Source organism: Oxyura jamaicensis, chromosome 1, assembly GCF_011077185.1.
Source record: "Oxyura jamaicensis isolate SHBP4307 breed ruddy duck chromosome 1, BPBGC_Ojam_1.0, whole genome shotgun sequence".
NCBI classification, from domain to species: Eukaryota; Metazoa; Chordata; class Aves; order Anseriformes; family Anatidae; genus Oxyura; species Oxyura jamaicensis.
The window spans coordinates 83,302,933-83,323,208 of record NC_048893.1 but is presented as its reverse complement, the minus strand read 5'-3'; the positions used below and the strand labels follow the sequence as shown (position 1 = coordinate 83,323,208).

The 20,276-nt window shown below is 42.4% G+C and overlaps 1 protein-coding gene across 2 annotated transcripts in view; it reads right to left on the bottom strand.

The window, feature by feature from the left end:
• Positions 1-20,276, bottom strand: part of GSK3B (glycogen synthase kinase 3 beta) — a 142,653-nt gene that overhangs the window by 70,839 nt on the left and 51,538 nt on the right. For both annotated transcript variants that reach the window (XM_035314771.1, XM_035314772.1), the window contains exon 3: positions 18,976-19,169. In XM_035314771.1, the coding sequence (XP_035170662.1) occupies positions 18,976-19,169 (194 nt within the window). The remainder of the gene's footprint in view (positions 1-18,975; positions 19,170-20,276) is intronic.

The following is a 20,276-nucleotide window of genomic DNA, read 5'->3' as shown; positions in this document are numbered from 1 at the left end:
ACCAACACGCACCTCGCCTCCACCCTGCCCGATATTTTCACTGCATGATTGCCCCTCGAAAAACTTAGGCATTGCATCCCTTCTTGCAAAGGGTCGGCCTGCCTTTTGCCCCATACACCCCTTCTGTATCTAGTCGCAAGTGGAAAGTGCCATTTTATGCCATCTCCAGCCTGCTCTTGCCAACACAGGACAGTCCCTAGACTGAGAACTTCAGCCTTAGTTGGCTAGTGCACTTTTTCCTGCAACTAGGAACAGAAAAGGCTTGTTTTTGTTCTTCAGAGAGCACACAACAGGCCTCAGTCCCTTGGGAGAACAGAAGAAAAATTCTGAGTCTTCCTTCATTTCCTGCCCGCATCTCAGCGGTTAATTGAAGGGCAGAAGCCAAATTCTTCGTTAGCTCATTGCGGCCCCCTCTGAATGGGAGCAGAGTTTGAGAGCCTCTCAGAGGCTTAATACCATTTCTAAATTCCTGCCAGCTCAGGAAGCTCCAGACCGAACTTGGAACAGAAACTGATTTACAGCCCCATGTCCCTTTTAGACCACAATCTGAAATTCAATTAATCATTTTCAAGTGGTTGTTTCAAATCTTGTGACCTGATGAACGGCTTAGTTCTAAATTTCAATCCTACAGCATCTATTGTGCCCTGCCAGGGGTGATGCAGCAGGAATTACAGCGTAGCCCCGATAAAAGTTGGCAAAATAGAACTAGCTCTGAAATTCAGAGAGCTGGTTCAAGCCCATTATAACACTGAAATAAGAAAGTGCAGGAAGGAGAATAATTGAAAGAGAACGTACTTTCTAAAAGGCAGCCCTATGCTTTCAGAGATAATAGCCATTCTTTTTCAGAGATAGCACAGAGCATCTCTTGTTGAAAAACTGACAGTAGACATCATCTTCCTTTCACAGAAACAGTACATGGATTTTTCTCGTATTTTGATTTTTAACTCTTCAACTAGTAGAAGAAACAAAACGTAAGTACGCCTATAACATCAGTCCTCAGGGAGTCTGCAACATCCATGGCAAGTTACACCTGCAATCACAACCGGAACAGGTTGCAATTAATCTATTAATCAAATAAGTTGCAATCTCCCACGGGCATAAGACATTTGCTGAGTTGCTAATCACTATGCTATTAAACATTAATGAAACGTTTTATTACTCTTGGCCTTCTCTTACACATGATGCAGCAGATGTTTCATGCAAACAGATTTCAAAGGACTTGCAAAACAAAAAAATTCTCATGGTCGTTATTTTTATTTTTTTTAGGGAACAGGTAAGGGCTGCCTCCAATGTTTACTTATCCTTTGTCTCAGACTATTTCTACCTGACAGAAGATGTCTGATATTAGAAGCGATTAAGGGTTTTAAACTTCAACCCAAATGAAAATTTGACTCCCTAAGAACTTGGGGGAAACATCCAAATATAAGGACAGAAGAAAGGGAAGCAAGGGGTGAAGACCGAGCCGAGAGCAAAGAGGGAGTTGAACTGGTGAGTGGAATTAGCTGCCTTCAGATGATTATTTGCCAAGCAGAATTAAATCTTTCAGAAGTGCGAGTCTTAATAATGAGCTCCCAGATGACCGAGCTTTAGAAAGGTTAACCATTCGCCGCTAAACTCAAAGGGAGACTGGGCAGCTCCTCCTCCGGGGGGAAACCAGGTCACCGCTCCAGCACTGAAGCTAAAACAGGGACTTGGAGCCCATGCCTCACACACATACACAAAACAGCTCTTCTCCCAAACTCCTGGAGGGTTCCCCAGCTCCTCATTTGGTAAGGCTGTCATCAGCAAATATCGGCACTTGTTAGTTACTGCTATATTTTGAACCTCCACCCACGAGTATCAGGTCTGAGATAAGCGTCCCTAAGATAATACATACCCGACCAAATTTGAGATGGTAGCTATCTGTATATAAGAATGTTTCAAAATCAGTTCTTCATATATTTATATACAAAAGCAATTCAAGCTTCTTCAAATATGTACTTTTCATCCTAAACAGTAGCAGCACATCCCTCCTGTAGCTGTGAAACAATTTCATGGGTTGACCTTTTGCCAGGTGCAAGAAATCTATCACATAAAAGAGAAAGCCAACTATGGCAAAGTACAAATCCACTACAAGCTCCTAGACAAGTCAGTGTTCACGTTTGGTAAAAATGGGTTATCAGACTTCTGGCTTTGGAATTTTTTTCCTGAGTCAGCACTAGCGCCCTTCCAGCTGTCACGTTTTTCAAGAAATCATTTCCTTAGGTGAAAGGGCATCGCAGCACCGAAATACAAATATTAGGAAACCTTCGCATTCACTTCTAGTCTAAATTCCCCCAAAAGAAGCAGTATAGAGAAGAGAAATAGCTTTCGGTAACTACTTGCATAGCAAAGTGTGCTTTTTGTAAGAAGCACAAAGCGCAGCGCCACGGGTAGATTCACCACTCAGCACACTACAAAGCAGTGAGAACCCCCAACAGAACGAAAGGAGCAGGTAGAAATGGTTTGACCCATCACTCTGAATGTGGAGCAGCACACTTTCCACACCATCACCTTATGGGAGCCCAAATTAAAAACTTCCCAAGGGCCAGGTCCAGGGAGCTGAAGCAACAAACGCAGGAAGTCTATCGGCTCGGCTGCTTCCTTTCCTCCTGAGCGTGAGGAGGCAACTCTGAATTTAAGCCTGCCCCGGGGCGAGTGTCACAAGCCACGTCTGAGCAGCATGTTGCAACGGCCGGGCAGCCTACAGGCCCTGATTCACGGCCAGCAGCCGCGCAGGCTCTCCACGCCAGCCGCCCACCTCGCCCAGGTCCCTGCCCTGCGGCCAGGCCGGGGAGCGCGCGGCGCGTCAGACGCCGCCTGACTCACCAGCTCCAAGCTTCCTGCCCGGCGAGCTCGGCGCACACCGGGCTGCAAGCTGTGGCAGGGCAGGAGACAACCTCGAGCTGCAGGACCGGCACTGCGACAGCCATCCCACCTGCTGGGCCTCCCTCTCCAGCTCTTTCAGGCCTCCGCTGGCTGGCCTCGCTGTTAAGGTGCCTGGGCATGACCACAGAGTTGGTACCAGAGCAGCAAGTTTTCAAGAAAGGAAAAGCAAAAAGCTGAAGTCACAGCTGGGAATTAGGCAGTAGTGATGCTACCACTATAGGAGAGAGAAACAGCATCAGCAGCATCCTAACCCCCATCTTGCTTCTAAAATGAAGAGAGTATTTGCACGAAACCCTGTATCAGGGGAACTGGTGAATCCAAGGGACTAAGGAAACAGACAACCTTGGCACCACGTCACACCACCTCAATGGCAGCTATCATCAGATGCTTCCAAGGAAGACTCAAAGAAGTTCCCAGTCACCTAAGACCCTAAAACCTGAAGATACACAAGTTTAACTTCCCGTATGAAGCCCATTAGCTATTTTCAAAAATGCATTTGTGAAACACGGAGCCTCAAAAATGTTGACATCGTGTAACGTTCAGTCACATCAATCACGTAGGGAAGTGTTTCCTAAACCACCTGCCACCTTTTCAATGGACAATGTGTTTATCCAACAGCTCAAGAGGAGATTCTCATGAGGTAACTTCAGTAAAAAATCCACCGTGATCAGTAGTGCAAGTCGTAAAACTCTACACTGACCTTGCTGCCGTGTCCTTCCCACTGTAAGATCTCATTTTGATCGTCTCCTGAACAATGGATTCATGTTTTCTGTTTCTCATATAAACCTTCTTCTCAGGCAAATTAGAAGCATGTTCTATCTACCTTTACAGTCCCTATTAGTAATAGTTCTTACAAACATTGAAGAGACAGCTTTCTCCTTCAAAATTTGCGTCATTGAAATGCCTCTTCCCATCTCCGTGAATGTTACTTCTACCCCATTTATTAGAAGGCTACAAAATACTGCTGAGAGAGCTTAATACAGTTCCTACTTCGTCAAATGCTGATGGCCAAAGCCACGTTGCTCCTGATAATCCACCAACTACACGGGCAAGACAGAAGTTAACACCGCTCCCAGCTTTTGATATTGTATTGCACAACCTCATACCAACCCGTACACATACACGTGATCTAGCCTCCGCTAGATGACTACCTGCAGGTCTCCCACGTAGAAACGACATGCTGCGGGGACGAACTGGTGCTGGGTAATGAGAGGAGGCTCATCTTTCAGACCCTTGCCTCACTGGTTACAGAAGGGAAAGAGAAAAGCTCTGCAATGAGTAAGTCAGTGAACTGCAGAAACAGCAAGAATGGTCTTCTCTCAGTCTCGGCACTTTTTAATGCTGCATTGTGAAAAACACACTTGAATCTACCTGTAGCATACACAACAATCCACACAAATGTGTTTTTCCAGGAAGCCACAGCATGTGTTTTATTCTGCCCAGCTCTGTATTCTGAAGCACTGAACAATCAAATACATGTGAGGGAAATCGATGGGAGCACAGATGTTTCTACCTACCCAAAAAGCCAAAACCTTCCTGTATTCATTACACAGACAGAAAAAAAAAAAAAACACTGTCTGCATTTTAGATATCACATCTGAAAACTGAACATGTGACATCCAAGACAGACAGGGCACCTGTCCTGGCCCAAGATATCCTGCAACCACCACAGGTAACCTTATTAGATTGGCTTCTCTACAAGCCAATGTCCCCGCCACGCTACAAATTTCTCACCATCTGCCTTGCTCGTTTTCCTTAACCATGAACTTTTTATTTGCCCAAAATTCACAGTACACACAGTCAAGTACAAAAACACAGTTTTGAGTAAGTGGAAAAAGTCGTTAAGTATTTCTGCTCTGTATTTAAAAAGCTGGATATACTCAGAGGTATGAAGAACATGGAGCTTGGTGACATCCAGCTGCAAAACAAGATATACCCGTTGCTTCTCTCAGACTAAGTTTCTGAAGCAGAACCCTGAAAAAACTACCAAGCATCTCCTGAACAGTTGATAGCTTCTAATGAAACCAGAAGTCTTTTAAGGACTGTTATATACCAGCTGCAAGATCACAACACTCCAACAGGGGAGGGAATTCAACAGTGATTCACTCTACAAGTAAGTTCTTCCTGTATTAGCAACACTATGGTATACCTAATCATGACAAAACTCATTCAAAAAGAGGATGTCCAGAAAGGGTAAACACAAAGTTCTTAAGCTACCAGCTACTGTTACGAGAAGCACTCAATATAACCAAAAATAAGTGATGTTTACTTCCAAATACAATAGTGCATCTCCATGCTAAAGCTTTATTCTTCATGACAAACTCTCTGCTTGTTAAGGTACCTTTCAGTATCAGAGCAGTAAAGAGCTGAAGAGCAGCTTTCTTTTTTCTTTTTCTTTTCTTTTTCTCTTCTGAGAACAACCACGGCATTAACATCCAGATTAGTAACAGCAAAATTCACTCTGGACCTGTTGAAGTGGGTCCAGAGGAGGGCCACGAGGATGATCAGAGGCCTGGAGCATCTCTCCTATGAAGACAGGTTGAGAGAGCTGGGAATTTTCAGCCTGGAGAAGAAAGAAGACTCCGGGGAGACCTCACTGAGACCTTTCAGTACTTAAAGGTGACTTATAAAAAAGATGGGGACCAACTTTTTACTTGGGCAGGTAATGATAGATAAGGGCGAATGGTTTTAAACTTAAAAAGGAGAAATTTACATTGGATGTTAGGAAGAATTCTTTACGATGAGGGTGGTGAGGCACTGGAAGAGGTTGCCTATAGAAGCTGTGGCTGCCCCATCCCTGGAGGTCTTCAAAGCCAGACCAGACAAAGCCCTGGGCAACCCAATCCAGTGAGAACTGTCCTTCCCCATGGCAAGGGAGGTGGAACTAGATGATCTTTAAGGTCCCTTCGAACCCAAACCATTCTATGATTCTACAAAAATCCAGTTTATGTAACACCCTTTACTGGACTAGAAGTTAAGGCCTACCTTGTTCTGCAGCACCCCTTAAAACTAGAGTGTGGGTGTTATTCAATAATTGTATGAGAAATCACAAAAAAAGCACTGAATTCAATCTGCATCAGCACCTCCCACAAGCTACCTGGCTAGGGCAAGTCTTTACTTGATACAGAAAGTACTGTGCAGGCTTCCAAGGTAGTACGGACCAATGAGGATGTACACAAGTTTCAACATTTTCCTGAAAACCAGCTGTCTTCAAAGCCAGCCTGAAACACCGACCTAGGTAATGCGATGGGACCTGCACGAGCCCATCTCTTGTACTCTCCTCTTCCTAGGCTCAGGAAGATGACAACTTTATCCAGTGATAATCAGCCAGTGATAATGAAGCAGGGCTGCCGTACAGAAAGTCGAACCTAGTGTGTATCAAGATGGGCCCTATGCCGTTCCTGAGAAGCCGAAATTTCTCCTGAATTGCTTCCACCGTGCAAGAGAAAAGCTTATACAAGTTGATACAAGTGCTCTCTACCCTACTCTACTTCTGTACCAAATGCTTTCTATTGACAGTTTTATGAACTAGAAAAATTAAGCTTGCTCCATAATGTTTTATGCGTATTCCTCTGGAACATTTTAAAATACAGTTCTGAAGGTTTTGAAAAATTACAGAATTGGCCTCCAAAAAATAATTACAATCCAATGTAAACATAACTTGTCTCAAAGCCCCTGTAAGATTTTGTTTTATTATATTTCATGGACTATTTATAATTGTGTGTTAAAAGTGAGGAAGTAAGATATGCAGCCTTTGCCCAGTAAGCAGTAATTTAATCCATTGTTAAGAAACTGAAGATATCTTCTACTTTACAATGCCTTATGTCATAGGAGCTGCAGCTGCTGAAAGTTGGTGCTCCAGCATGAGCATGCAATAGAAGAGTCTCTTGGTTATGAGAAGTGAAGAGAAGACCAAAGATCAAATGCCAGCAACATTAACCGCCCAAAGGTAGCCTCTTGATCAGCAGTCATGGGAACAAGGTTTGCAATAGGGTTCTTCACAGCCAGAGCAGAGACAGCTTTTAGCAGCAGTTCTTAGGATAGCTCCTTCTGACAGTAGCATTAGGCAGCAACAAGTTCACTACAGAAGCAAAGAAATACCATCAGCTGCCTCATTTCAGCAGGATTGTGCCTAAAGTTTGTTTCCTCACCCCATCCCTGCACACTCAACTTTTTCACTTTTTTCTTTTAAGCCAAGCTCCAGGCAAAATAGGGCCCTGAGACTCTTCTGCATTCAAAACCCCTTCAGCACGCAACACTGAAGAGCTGCTTCACTCTGAAGACGTGGCACTACCTGCTTATGTCGGCAAGACAGCGCTGCTCCCAACACATGCTAATGTTTGCAGCACATGAGGTCAGATAAAGACATAGCCACCATATCGTGCGTTATGATTGTTTGGGACAATCTAATTCAAATAAACCTTAAAGCTAAGTTATGCTCCTGGTGGTTTAGGTGGACAACTGAATTCAGAGAGGTCGCACTTGAATTTAATTCCATGTGAAAGCACAATCTACTCACAAAGTCACCTACAGATTCATTACCTATTCGAAGATCCATGTAGACGAGCCAGTAGGACAGGATGCCACAGCTCAGTGCTCCACCAGGAAGGGCCTTTCTATACTACCTGCACACAGCACAGTGCATGTGTGCTAGGTACGGGATGTTCTCACCAGCAAGGCGGACCCTCTCCCAGAGATACTCATCAGGTGAACCCAAAACAAGAGAGTCCTTGCACTGCTTCTCTTTCCTGTTAATTGATGGCCTTCGTGCTGCCACAAAAAATTGCTCAATGAGTACACAGAGCCTGTTATGCCTCCAACACTCCAGGCAACCCTCAGCTTGCCCTAGTTTTCCTGCATCTCATACTACTTTCTTGTCCTACTAGATCTGTTAGCCCTACGTGAAAGCAGATAACCTTTATGCCTGCTATGCACTGTTACAGATGCATAGTCATTGCCTATGAGGAAATCAATCATATTATCTGCAAACCACGTCCTTTTCTGCCCTTTCCCAAGTTATGTTGACTTTTCAGAAAAAAGAAGAAAAAAGCATGCATTGTACCAAGTCCTTGACTATTTGCTCTGGCTCTTCAAACGCTGACTCCAATCACCTACTGTGGTTTCTAGCACTCTGGGGAAAGAGCATTTTTATTTCCTGGGCTCTCACGATGTTGCTTTCTGCAGGTACCTAAATGACAAGTGAGGAGTGTTAATAACCCTAGCGTAATCAAGGAAGCCCCAGGTCTCACAGAAATGTAATTCTAGTGCAGTTTACTGTGATGTTGCACTAACAGAAGAATATAACCTAAAAAGAATAAAGCATATATATATATTTTATATATATATATATATATATATATATATATATATAAACTGTAGGTTAAAAATATATAATGTCATTTACTTAACTACAAATTATCAGCTCTTACCACCTTATAATTTTGTAACTCAGAATTGCTCACTACTTCTAAAGTATGTCCAACAGAGCACCACAAAGGAAAACAGTAAGTATTTGTCCTTAAGAATTCTTCAGAAATTTGTGCTCACCTCAGATTCCCTGCTCTACATCCTGTTGCTCCCAGCCAGACTCGATCTGAAATGTGCTCACACAGTTGCCCAAGGTCAGAAAGGAGAAACAGGTACATCCATGCACAACACTGAACCGAGTCCTCCTACCAATACTTAGCCCACGCACTAGGTTCTGGAGCAGCAAACTTTATTGTGACAGTTTTCATGCTTGCACACTTGGTTCTTAATAATTGTCCTTCTAAAAGTAGTCAGCAACACATCTTTTTAAAGCTTTCTCTATTATTCACCAGCACAACCAAACTTCCCCACTAAGGTACCTTATTGGGTTCACACGGGCAACAGGAATGTCTACCATGAAATTCTACTTTCAAAAACAAACAAAAAAAAGGGTTGAGATAGAAGGAGAGGGAAGAAAAAAATTCCTCTGTACACTTGCAACAGGAGCAACACAACTGGCAAACAGCATGGCTGGGAGCTCAGGAAGCAGCCTGCCCCACCAAAGCCCCCCAGATAAATAAGCTAAGTTGCACTGTCCCATTTCAGGGGCTAAGTAGCCTGCAACAAGTGATTTCATTTACAATCAATCAACATGCTTGCACTGTTACAGCCATCTAGTATAAATGAGATGCCTGTTTTCAAGTCCAAAAATCTTGGTACAACCTTTATGACTCATTTTTCTGGTGACATTACACTCAAATGAATGCACAAGGGCCAGCAAGCTCAGTCTGATAAACAGATCCTCAGACGTATCTTCAAATGAGTAACACAGAAGCAGATGGATCTTAAAAAGACATCAAGTCAGATAGTCTGTCCTCCTTCTCATTTGGCAAAATTTAGAGGGGAGAAAAAGGGAAGTACAATCTAGCTCTCTGACATCAGAGTGCCTCTTGAATTAAAAAATCAAAATTAGATCCAGCTGTTCTTTTACATATGCATTGTTATGCCTCAATGACTCAGACAGGCTGTTTGTATTTTGACTGTTTAGCTGAGTACTCAGCACTCTAATCACCAGGCCTGGGCTTTCAAAGGAACATCACAAACCAAGAGGTGGAATGAACACCTTTGTTGGATGTGTAACAATTAGGCTGGGCTTCAAATTTTAGAAGAACTACAGAATATAGATGTATATAGTCCGGGTATTTGCATTATGACACATATAGGAGCCTTGATTACGCATCCCGGTTCACTCTTCCAGGCACCACAAACAAAAACCCACCCTGAAGAAAGGAGACTGCATTCTACTTGGTTAAGAGTTTGTAACATGTATTTAAAAATATGATACACCACACCTCGAATCTCACTCCAAAGAAGCAGAACTGGATTTTGAGTGGGTACCTTCCTTGCACCTGCCCAAAAGACAATCAAAATTCATGACAACCTCTTTACTGGCATCACTTGTAACTTGTAGTTTAAATCAAGTATCAATGCAACACAAATGCAACACAAAGCATCAATAAATAGGATTTTCCTTAGTGGAGTAAGTTTCTCATTATCTTTCCACAAGTATTTCTTGTTTTGGGTTATTACATGATCCTAACCTTACAAAGTCCTTCAAATAAAATTCAGACCCAGCTTAACTTCCTGCAGTAGATCATACTGAAGTCAAGGCCGTCCAACAAAACCTCACTGTCTTCATCATCCTTAAATTTAGCCTTGGACTTGCCAAACTTCACTGCATAATGCAGATAGAAAGCATGCGGGAATGACCTCAGGAGGACACAAAACCAAGACGAGCTTTTCTCAAAAAAGCACTACGTAAAATAGCAGAAAAAGTGATTCCTTGTATCACGCAGCCTAAAAATAAGTCTGTTTGTCGCTCACTCTCATCTTCTCAGTTGTACCCAGGAACAGGAAGCATCCATGGCCCAGGAAAAACTGGCAGTGTTGCTAATTCCAGAATATGCCCTCCAGAGTCTGAAGCGCCTCTGTCTCTGCATTACAGAGGCTTGACAAAACATTTAACATAGCTTCCTTTCATTATTTTCTTAGTCTTGTTGCTAACTTTTCAGAGCAGCAGTGGGCACTGCCTATTGCCTTTGGTAGCAAAGGAAATGCTCACCAGTTACACGGCTCCTAAAGCAGACAGTGCTGGGGGGTGCAGATCAGTGGCCTGGGAGCTCCGTGCACAAAAAGGTCTGTCCCATCTTCTTACTTGAGGAAACCTCCCCTGAGTAGCCCATGGATCTCTTCTGTCCTTCCTGTCTCTCACGCTCCATCAGTTACCCTTTTCCCCCAAAAAGCATACAGGTACCACAGTAGAATACTGGAACAAATAGAAGTACTGAGTTCCAGTAGCCTAGTATTTTAAAGGTAAAAATCTGTGTTCGCTAGCAAAAAAATGAAGACAAATCATTTGACAACATACTCCAAGCACACCTTAAGAAGGGCACGTTGCACCAAAGATAATTTAACCAAGTAAGAATGAAAATCAGCAAGTGAGAGCCACAGGTACTGTTGGACGTGAAAAGCATTTAAGCTAAATCTTCTGCGACCAGGCAATCTCACGCTGTGTGACTTCTAAAAGAGAATACACAATGGTACAATACAAAGCCTTGAAGTAACTGCATGCACCAAACATCTAAGCGGTCTCAAAAGCACCATTTTGATCTCAACGAGGATCAGCTAATCCTCTATTTATATCCTACAAAATACTTCTCAACTGGGAGACAGGTGTAGAAGGTTCCCACTGGGACACCATTTCCACCCCACGTCCGCTTTAATACCCGAGCTCTGTACAGCAGCAGCGTTATCCAGCTCTCAGGAGCATTGCACATGCCTACACTCCGCCTTGTTGTCTTAACTGGAATGGCAAGATGGAAAAAAAATAGCTTAGAATTTAGATGAAACCACAAGCAGCAGTGAATCACTGCATCACTGAACTTCAGCAGGAGAGATGCATAGTATTCATGGTGGTAGTCCTGAAAGGCTGTCACAGGTCTTTTCTGTAAATACACAGAAGAGACATACGTATTCTACAACTGCTTTTGAACACCATTCCAGCACCCCAAAACCAGGGAATTTTAAAGTCCCCTTTCACCTTGGCTACCTATGAACACGTGCCCTGAACAAGGCTCCCTGCTAGCAGGTGTGACTCAGAAGAACGCACCTTCAGGAGTTCCAAATATGAATGAAAAATAGCTTATCCCTACTGCGTGCAGGGGTTTCTTTTTTTCCATGCCATTCCTTCTCAGGCACTTAAGCAGCATGGTTGGAAAGGACAAAGAAAAGTGTCTTGCAGAATGGAATTTAAAATGACCAAGATCAGGCATTTTGAAGCATCTTTAACTGCAGCCACATAGCTACGGTATGCTGTCAGTACGTGGCAGAGTTACAGCTATTTCTGAGCTTGAAACTACACGTTTCCATACCTTAATACGTTTGGAATTCTTTTAAACTTTAATCTCTGCTCTCGGTCTTGTGATTTCAGTATAGCATCCTGACCATGGTATTTTTCATCTTTTTTTAACCTCTCTGTCTCAAGGCAGTCTCCAGCTTAATTTAAGAATATATATATATATACAGACACACGTGTGTATAATACATAACGTGTTTTATATATATAGAATACGCACACGTATACATGCATACATACATATAAATATGATATTATACATACACTTCATAGAACATATATAATTTTATGGAATATATATTTCATGGAATACATATATGTATGTTTCATGAACAACAGACGTATAAACCCACTTCCTTTGTTAGACACGAGAGACAATAAAAAACCCACAATCATAACTACAGCAGCTACATAAAGTATCTGGACCACGAGGTAAAAGACTTTATAAAAAGCTAGTATGTCTTAATGACCTTTTTTCCGTCAGCATATACACAAAGGACAGATAGGTTTACATTTGATCTCAAGATATGGATGAGGTATGGAAGAGAGGGTAGAAAGTTGACCTCAAATGGCTATCTTGTTTTAAATCATGTCTTTGGCCCCAGTCTAGAGAGCGACACAGGAAAAACTGTAGAAATAGAAAAGCTCAAAATCCAAAATAAATGCAGCATATGAACTGCAGAGTGTACCTACAGAGATGCTTCATGCTACCATCCATAAAGTCGGGGAAAAAAACAACCACCGCCTAACTTTTGAGGGTTGACTCTTCCCTTGTTAAAGAACATGTTCTTATGGCGTGTATTTCTCTCCTCGTATGGGTTTCCACTTGAATACACATTTCTACATGGACACACAGCCATGTCTACAGATGAAGAACACTTCCTCCTCTTCTGCCAGGGAAACTGCAGCTGGCTGATGCTGCATTCCAGGAGCAGCAATTTTCAGCCCAACAGGCCGGCTAAGAAAGAAAACTGACATCGGTGCCCTGCATACAAACTCCAATTCATCTCCATGTGTCAAACTCAACACCTGTCTTGCCTTAACACCCACTACGCATCCAATTCATTTGCCAGATTGGAAAACACCTGTAGAAACAGTCCTAATACAACTTACAAATAATTTCATTATATAGCCTTAAATACAACACCTACTGAAGGGGATGCCTCTGAGGCCTCTTAAGGCCACACGAATATCAGCTGGAACATCCTTGGCTGTGCAAGGAGCAGTACACTGCTCACTTCAAAACTTGCCAAAGGCAGGGTACAAAGAGTTTTGCTTTTGCTAGCAACACTCGGTGTTTGTGAACATTGGAAAATGGAATGAAATATAAAGTCATGAGGGAGAGCTTAGATACCTATCCAGCCTCTTCAGTGCACTGTGAACAAGGAAGTGAGCAAGAAAGCAATGCAACCACAATTACAGCCAAGTAACAGAATCGGCTCAGATAAGCTAGCTTTCAGGAGACAGATCCAATGCTGCTGTAAGAAATGCTATTATCTTGGTAAACATCTCTGCTAATCTGACTAAAGTAAGCTGGACTACAGCTACAAATTTGGCCTCCATACAAGAGTTAAAGTACAGACTTGAAGAAACCCTCTGGAACTGAGCACAGCCCTCCAGCTCTCCAGAACACAGAAAAACATCCTGAACACATGCCCAGGCATCTCTGATTCTGCAAATCATATCTGATGGCTCCAGTCTTTAAGAGAAACTGCAGCCCTTCAGATGGAGATAGGGAGGGCTTGAGGGACAGTTTTGAAAAGGCTTCCAGTCAAGCTCAATTATCTTCCTTCTGCCAGTTTTACAGATGTTTGTAATATTAGCTAATGTCGCAGGAAAATATTTTCAGCCTTCCTTCCCCCCTTGTGACACAAACAGAAGACACCATGTTGAACTAGTCAGAAGAGTGAACTGTTGTTCACAGTGCTCTTTCTAGCTACTTAACAACAAAATTAAGGCATCCATTTAAAAGTGCCACCTCCATAATGGTCTTATGAACAGTGATTCATTATTCCTCAGATCTTCAAAGTAGCTAAGATGTGCAAGTCCTCAAAGGCTTAGAAGAAAGGCGTTTAAATGTTATTATTTTTCATCACCATGTCTTTCCTTGGTGACTTCTCATCACATGGATGCTTCCAACTTAAACTGGGAAGTCTTTGGAAATGAGATAGCGTAAATTACTAAAAAAGAGTTCTGTTGAGAGAAGGCCTTATGATTAATGTTTAAATATTCAGCAGTCTTTAGATGGAGATATGAGAGTGCTAGACTGGCTCACACACAAATTAACAAAAAAACACTACCTTTAATTCTGTGGAAACCTAGGCACATGACAAGAGATCACCGAGAAACATGATCACGAGGACACCAGAGCAGGTCCAACCACTCCATGGTGTTTTACCCAAATTTGAGAGTTAAAGAACTGACTGAAGATGAAGACAGTGTCCATTCTACAACTTGCGATAACGTCCTGGTTCCTAGAAAGGCATGAAGTACTTCACCCAAACACCGTGTGTTTGAAAGGGTCGACAGCTCTGGCACAAACAGATGAAGCAAGACAGTCCTGCATGTTATCTCAAGTTTCAGCAGCAACGATGGCTTCTCTTCAGCCACACATTTCATATTCTCATGGCAGAGCAATAATACATAGGAGTAGGACTTGCTAAAATATTAAAAAGGGAAGATGCTTGATGCATCCTCTCTGAACCTGGCAAAGGGTGACCAAACCTGCACTGAAGACACAATGATCCCTCTTCCTTTAAAACTTTCCAACTGGGTTTCCCAACAAGTATCAGGGAGCTGGTTGTCAAGCCCTCATTCGTCAGTCTGTAGACAGGACTGTCTGCAGCCCGAGCTTACAGACCACAGAGAAGACTTGTTTTAACTCGATCAGATCAGTGTGCGCAACCCTTGTCAAGAGAAATCAACTACATTAACAGTGACCTCAGTAGACTGAAGCCCTCAGAAAATGCAGCGTATTTTCCAATATAATGCTGCTATCTGCTGTATCTTAAACAGCCAAGGATAACGGAGAGCCAAGAAGTGAGCCAGGGAGGGTAGCCAGGAGTGGAACCCATTAAACTCGATTTGAAGCTGGACTCACAGCAGTCTGTTAACCACTGGGATTCTGAGAGCAAAAGATACAAATCTGATTAGTCAACAGGTCCACATTTTTGTACATGCACGTCTACAGAATGACATCCTCAACCACAAGCAAAAACACAAAACCTATTAAAAACTGGATCAACGTTAGATTTTTTTAATGTTTTAAACAGAAAAGTCTCTTCAGAAGTTAACACAACTTAAGAACCTAAACACTTAGTCTTTTTTAAATGGGAATTCTTCCTCGTGGTTTTACATTTTTCATGTGAGATGCTATGATCAAAGTTGCTGTAATTAAGTTAGCACAAACAGTGGATACAGAGTACTTTGAAAAATGATCTTTTTATACTTAGCAGCTTGAGGTATTTGAGGCCCGAACTGAAAAAAAACTGTTTTTCTTTCAGAAGCATTTCAAACAGCTCACAGAAGTACACACATCCAGCAGAGAAAGAGAGAAACCAGAACCTCAGCATATACTTATTTTTCCATCCTGCTGCTTTAGTGGGCTGCGAGACTCAGGTTAACATTGAAATTTTACATAATTAAAAAAAAAAAAGTGTAAATGGTCACAACATGTATTATTCCCGAAGAAAAACAGAAGAAGGAGTGCTGGCTATTATTCAGTGGCTTTATCAACGCAGGCCTTCATGTTTCAGGACTGACAGGGAGTTAGTCTGATGTTCTCTCAACTTCTGGAAGACCTGCCTATTTGAGGAATTCGGTCAACTAAGCCAAAAGGCAGATGCGGTTTGAGTGCAAAACCTAACTAGTCCCCGAGTGACTTGAAAGGCTGCACTGCATGAGTGGTTCTTGTACAGAATGTGGCTTCCTCTTACTGCAGACTTGAAGTCCACATCCAAGAAAAGTGAAGCCCAACCTAGATTGTCTGAAAAGGTGAAGAGAGTTCTTAATAATCCTGCATCATTTTGAGGGTGACAGCCTAGCACTAAAGCAGAAACATTAAGTACTGGAATCCAGATATGCTGAGTTTAGGTACTTATTCTCCATTAACAGGCAGATATTTCTAGCAGTTCATGCATCTATTCACAGAAATCACAAAAATCAGATTAAGAATTTCCTATCTGCGCTAACACCTGCTGCCTTATTGTTGACTTTGGTAGAAGTAAGAGTCAGTCGTTGCTCTCTCACCTGAAGAATATGCCAAAGAATATACCAACAAAAGCAGTGCAACAAAATCTATGCTACCAGCTTTTTTCTCCCAATCATTTCAGTTAGACTATGACAGTTAAGGGCCTGCAGAGAAGTGTGGAGGAAAGCACTTGCAAAGATCACAAATAATTTAACTGCACCTATTTTAACCGATGTTTTGTATGAAGACATATTACACATCTACAGGACAGAGCAGAAACACAGCTCTAGTCTATGAAAGACAGGACACAGCCCTTCGGAAATTCGGCCATTTGAGTGGGTTTTAGACCCAAAAGCTTGTTAACAACTGTCTCATGCCGTTCTTCAAGCAGAAATGTCCATTGCTTAGCCTCGTCAAACTGTTAACATAAAATTAAATAAATAGATCTGATTCTCCATACTGACTACAACCTCATTGGTTTTGCAGATGAGCAGCAGTCGCATATACTCTTGTGAGCCACTCGCCAAGTATGATGTAGTTGTCCAAAATGACATTACTTAAATTCCCATGTTTAAGCAGGCACCAGCTGAAGCACAAGCATACAGCTGAAAATCTCACTGATGGTCTAAACTTCAGAAATTAATTTCTATACATTACTCTTTTCCTGATGCATCTCCACCACTGCGACTAGTGCAGATGTGTCCCCTGAAGCGCTTCCTTTCTTCCCTAAGAAGCTGATAAAGTGGATTTAAAACTGGCAAACAAACTACTGCCAACCTTCCACCGTGTACAGTAGGGTTTTTCCTCATGACTATCGAAGCAGAGTTGTCCATCAATGACAGCAAAGTCGATGCTTTAAGAAACTCCAGTCATCAGAGCTGAGACAATGCGGGCTGCCATGCCGAGGCAGCAACTGCCCAGCTGAGGTGCACACCACAACTGAACGGAAGCGCTAGTCTGCTTCTAAGATGTGATCAGACCCTATGGGCACCCGGCATTCACAGTTCCCTGGCAAAATATTTAGTCCAGCATTTACAACCTAGATCAGATGTTCCCAAAGAGTAGCATACTCTGAAGTAATTGTACTCTATTCTTGATATAAGATACATGTCTCCAGCTTCCAAATCTGTCCAGGCAGAGGCTTTCATCCAACCTGCAGGAATGCATACCTTCAGCCAACAGAACATGCACTTCCAGATCAGAATGTAAAAAGAAAAGGGAGACTACACTGGTGAATGATGGGGAAAAATTAGGGAGCTGAAAGCAAAGGTACATGATGATATATGGTGGGCTAATATTCTAAACACGCCCTTTTTTCTTCCTTATCAATTCAAGAAACACTACACAATAGTAAAACAGCAAAATGCCACTGAATCAACTACTAAAAAAAACCAAAGGCATTCATTTATAAATCTGTATTAGACATTAAAAAAAAAAAATCACGTTGATAACTAATGGGCAGAAACTAAAATGCTTGGCCAAATTATCTTTTTAACGCCCTACGCAACCTCAAAGTCCAGAGATTAAAAAAGCTATAAAATCAAAGATTGTGGTCTAAAGCACTAGCTGACATCCACCATGGCAAGGGAAATGTACTGGCCTTCTACCTAAAACTATACAATGGGAAGAGATCAAGTAACTCCTTTAAGCATGGCTAGGTTTAGAGCTTGTGTTATTCTTCTACCTCTTCCATTCTTATAAAATAATCTGCTCTTACACCATACTGCACGTTTCCCCAGTACTAATTGCCTCTGACGTATAATACAAGCTGGAAATAAACCTGGCAGATGTAAGAACAATGCAAGAACTTTACACACCTCTCTCAATTAGAAGTTAAACAATGCCGCACGATTAGGTTAATTTAAAAATAGCTTTCCTTTTCCACACTTCAGCTGATGTATCTGTGATATGCTGATGCCTGCGGTGGTGACAGCATCAATTTCAAGACTCCAAGAAGAGGCATACACTAGTTAATTCAAAACACATCAAAAGAATGATTCTGCTACCCAAACAGGACACAAACACAACCAGTGAAGCTAGCTGGGTATTAAATGCTACTGAAAAAAAAAGGAGAGAACTGTGAAGGAGATGGTAAAAACGTCATCCCCTAGCCTTCAGAAGTACTTATGAACTTTTTGCTGCCGTATGCTTCTGTAGTCACGAAGGCTGTGTCCTCCAGATGCTAAAACCTGTGCCTTTGATTTCAGATGCTAAAACCAGTTACCTTTGCTATCATTCGCTCTTGCACAAGTTTATCTGCTGGCTAGTTAGATACAAGGGAAAGCAGTCAAGCACACCAAGCATCTAGCAGGGGAGGTAACAGCAGTGATGAGGCTGCTAATGGTCCTTAACTTTTATTTGGTTTACGTATCACCCAGAGATGGACTTTTTGGAAAACTACTTATTGTTTAGAACAAAGATTCATTAGTCTGGAAACTGTCACGATAGATCACCTTTATCAGATAACAGGAAGTAACTCTCCTTGAGTACAAGCTGCCCTCGGCTCGGTATTTGTTACCTTCTTGCTTGGTCTGCGGACTTCTTGGTTTACTCTAGTACAGCCTTCTACTTTAGAGATGCAACAACCAAGAACAAAGCCCAAAGGCTTCCATTCCTTCCAGCAGCTTAATTACTAATGGCTGGAGGAGAGTCTAAGCTAGAAAAAAGTACATGTAAGTTAAGCTTTTCCCTTGTTTCCCCAGTTCATTGTCTAAAGAACATAGTCTGCAACCAGGGAACAGCACCACAACATCAAATCAAGATTTTTAGCTTCCTGTTTTGCACTAATGCAAATAATAACAGCAATGACTCACTGAATTTCAAGTTCAAGTAAGCTATATTCCTTTATCATAAACCATCTGTTTAATCTTTAGTCTTGGAAATTTTTTGTGTGTGTTTATGTGCTCCAATGAAAACAAATAAAAATCAAAAAGACTGTCATCAAAGAAATGGAAAACAAGATTCATGAAAAATATTCTGAAGTTATGCATATTCTTACCTTAAATCTTTTATCCTGCAGGACTTTCTTAATGGCCACAAGCTCTCCCGAATCACAGAGTTTGGCTTGATACACAACACCAAAAGATCCATTTCCAATCACCTTGGTGTCTGTGTAGCTAACTTCTTGTGGTCGGTCTGGACCTTGTCCAGGAGTTGCCACTACTGTAGTCACTTTGCTGCCATCTTTGTCTCCTGGGAAGCAAGAGATGTGAAAATAATTAAAATACATTCATAAGAAAGATCACCAAAAAGAATGAGACAGAAAGGGTAAAGACTTAAATCAGCATGTATATCTCAGTATCACAGAGGAAGAAAAAACTATGAAAATACCTAGAAAACACCGAGCACGTTTGGGGCTTTTTGACACACAACTGCCAATAATTTTTCATTTAGATCATTAACAGAAATATTCCCTTCCAGATGCAAACAGCTCAGCAATAAAACGTGCTGTATGACCAGAACAAATGCTTATTTCTACATCTGATTAATGTAAGTGGCATTACAGGCAGCGTTCTTCATATTACCAGAATCAAGCATTCCCCCGTATTTTCCTGTAACTGAAGAAACAAAACTGCCTGTACAGCCTGCAGAGCAGCAAACGGATATTTAGGCGCACACCCGGCAAGAAAAAAAAGCCAGCAGCAGTGACAAAGTGTGCTACAAACCAACCCACGCGGAATGCTTCTGCTCGCGTGCATGCAGAAGCAAAGCCTCCGCCAGGGCTGGGACACCCGAGGTGAAACACGGGCTGGCCTCACGCGGCAGGGTCCTGCTGCCAGGAGGACAGAGCCTCCTGGAGCCTCGCGTGCAGAAAAGAAGCCCTCTTGTTCAAAGCCTGATGTTGTTTGCCATAGGACCAAAGTTTTGGTCATTTTGCAAGAGCGCACTGGTATTTATTGTCCTTTGGCTCCGATAGCTCGGGTTGCAGCTCAAATAGGGCTGCAAAGAAAAGCCAGAAGGAACCTGCTGATCCACAGCAATCATTCACCAACTCTGCATAAACTGCGCTTGAGGTGCCCATCACATCTGCTTATCAAGAAAGCTTCCTTCCACAGCTTCCCCAGGGAGGCTCTTCCAGTCCCTTCACTGCTCATGCCTCCAGACAGAATTTTCTAATGGGTAACCTGGATCGCCTTTATTGCAGTCTAAGCACGTCACTTGCTCGACTCACAGAAGGCATGGAAAACAACATACCTCCCCTCCTGCCCTCTCTCACCCCACTCCACCCTCAAATACAAGGACTGTTGCACAGCCAGTTACCCCCACGGAGATGCTATTTCTCTTTGGGGACCTGTCCCA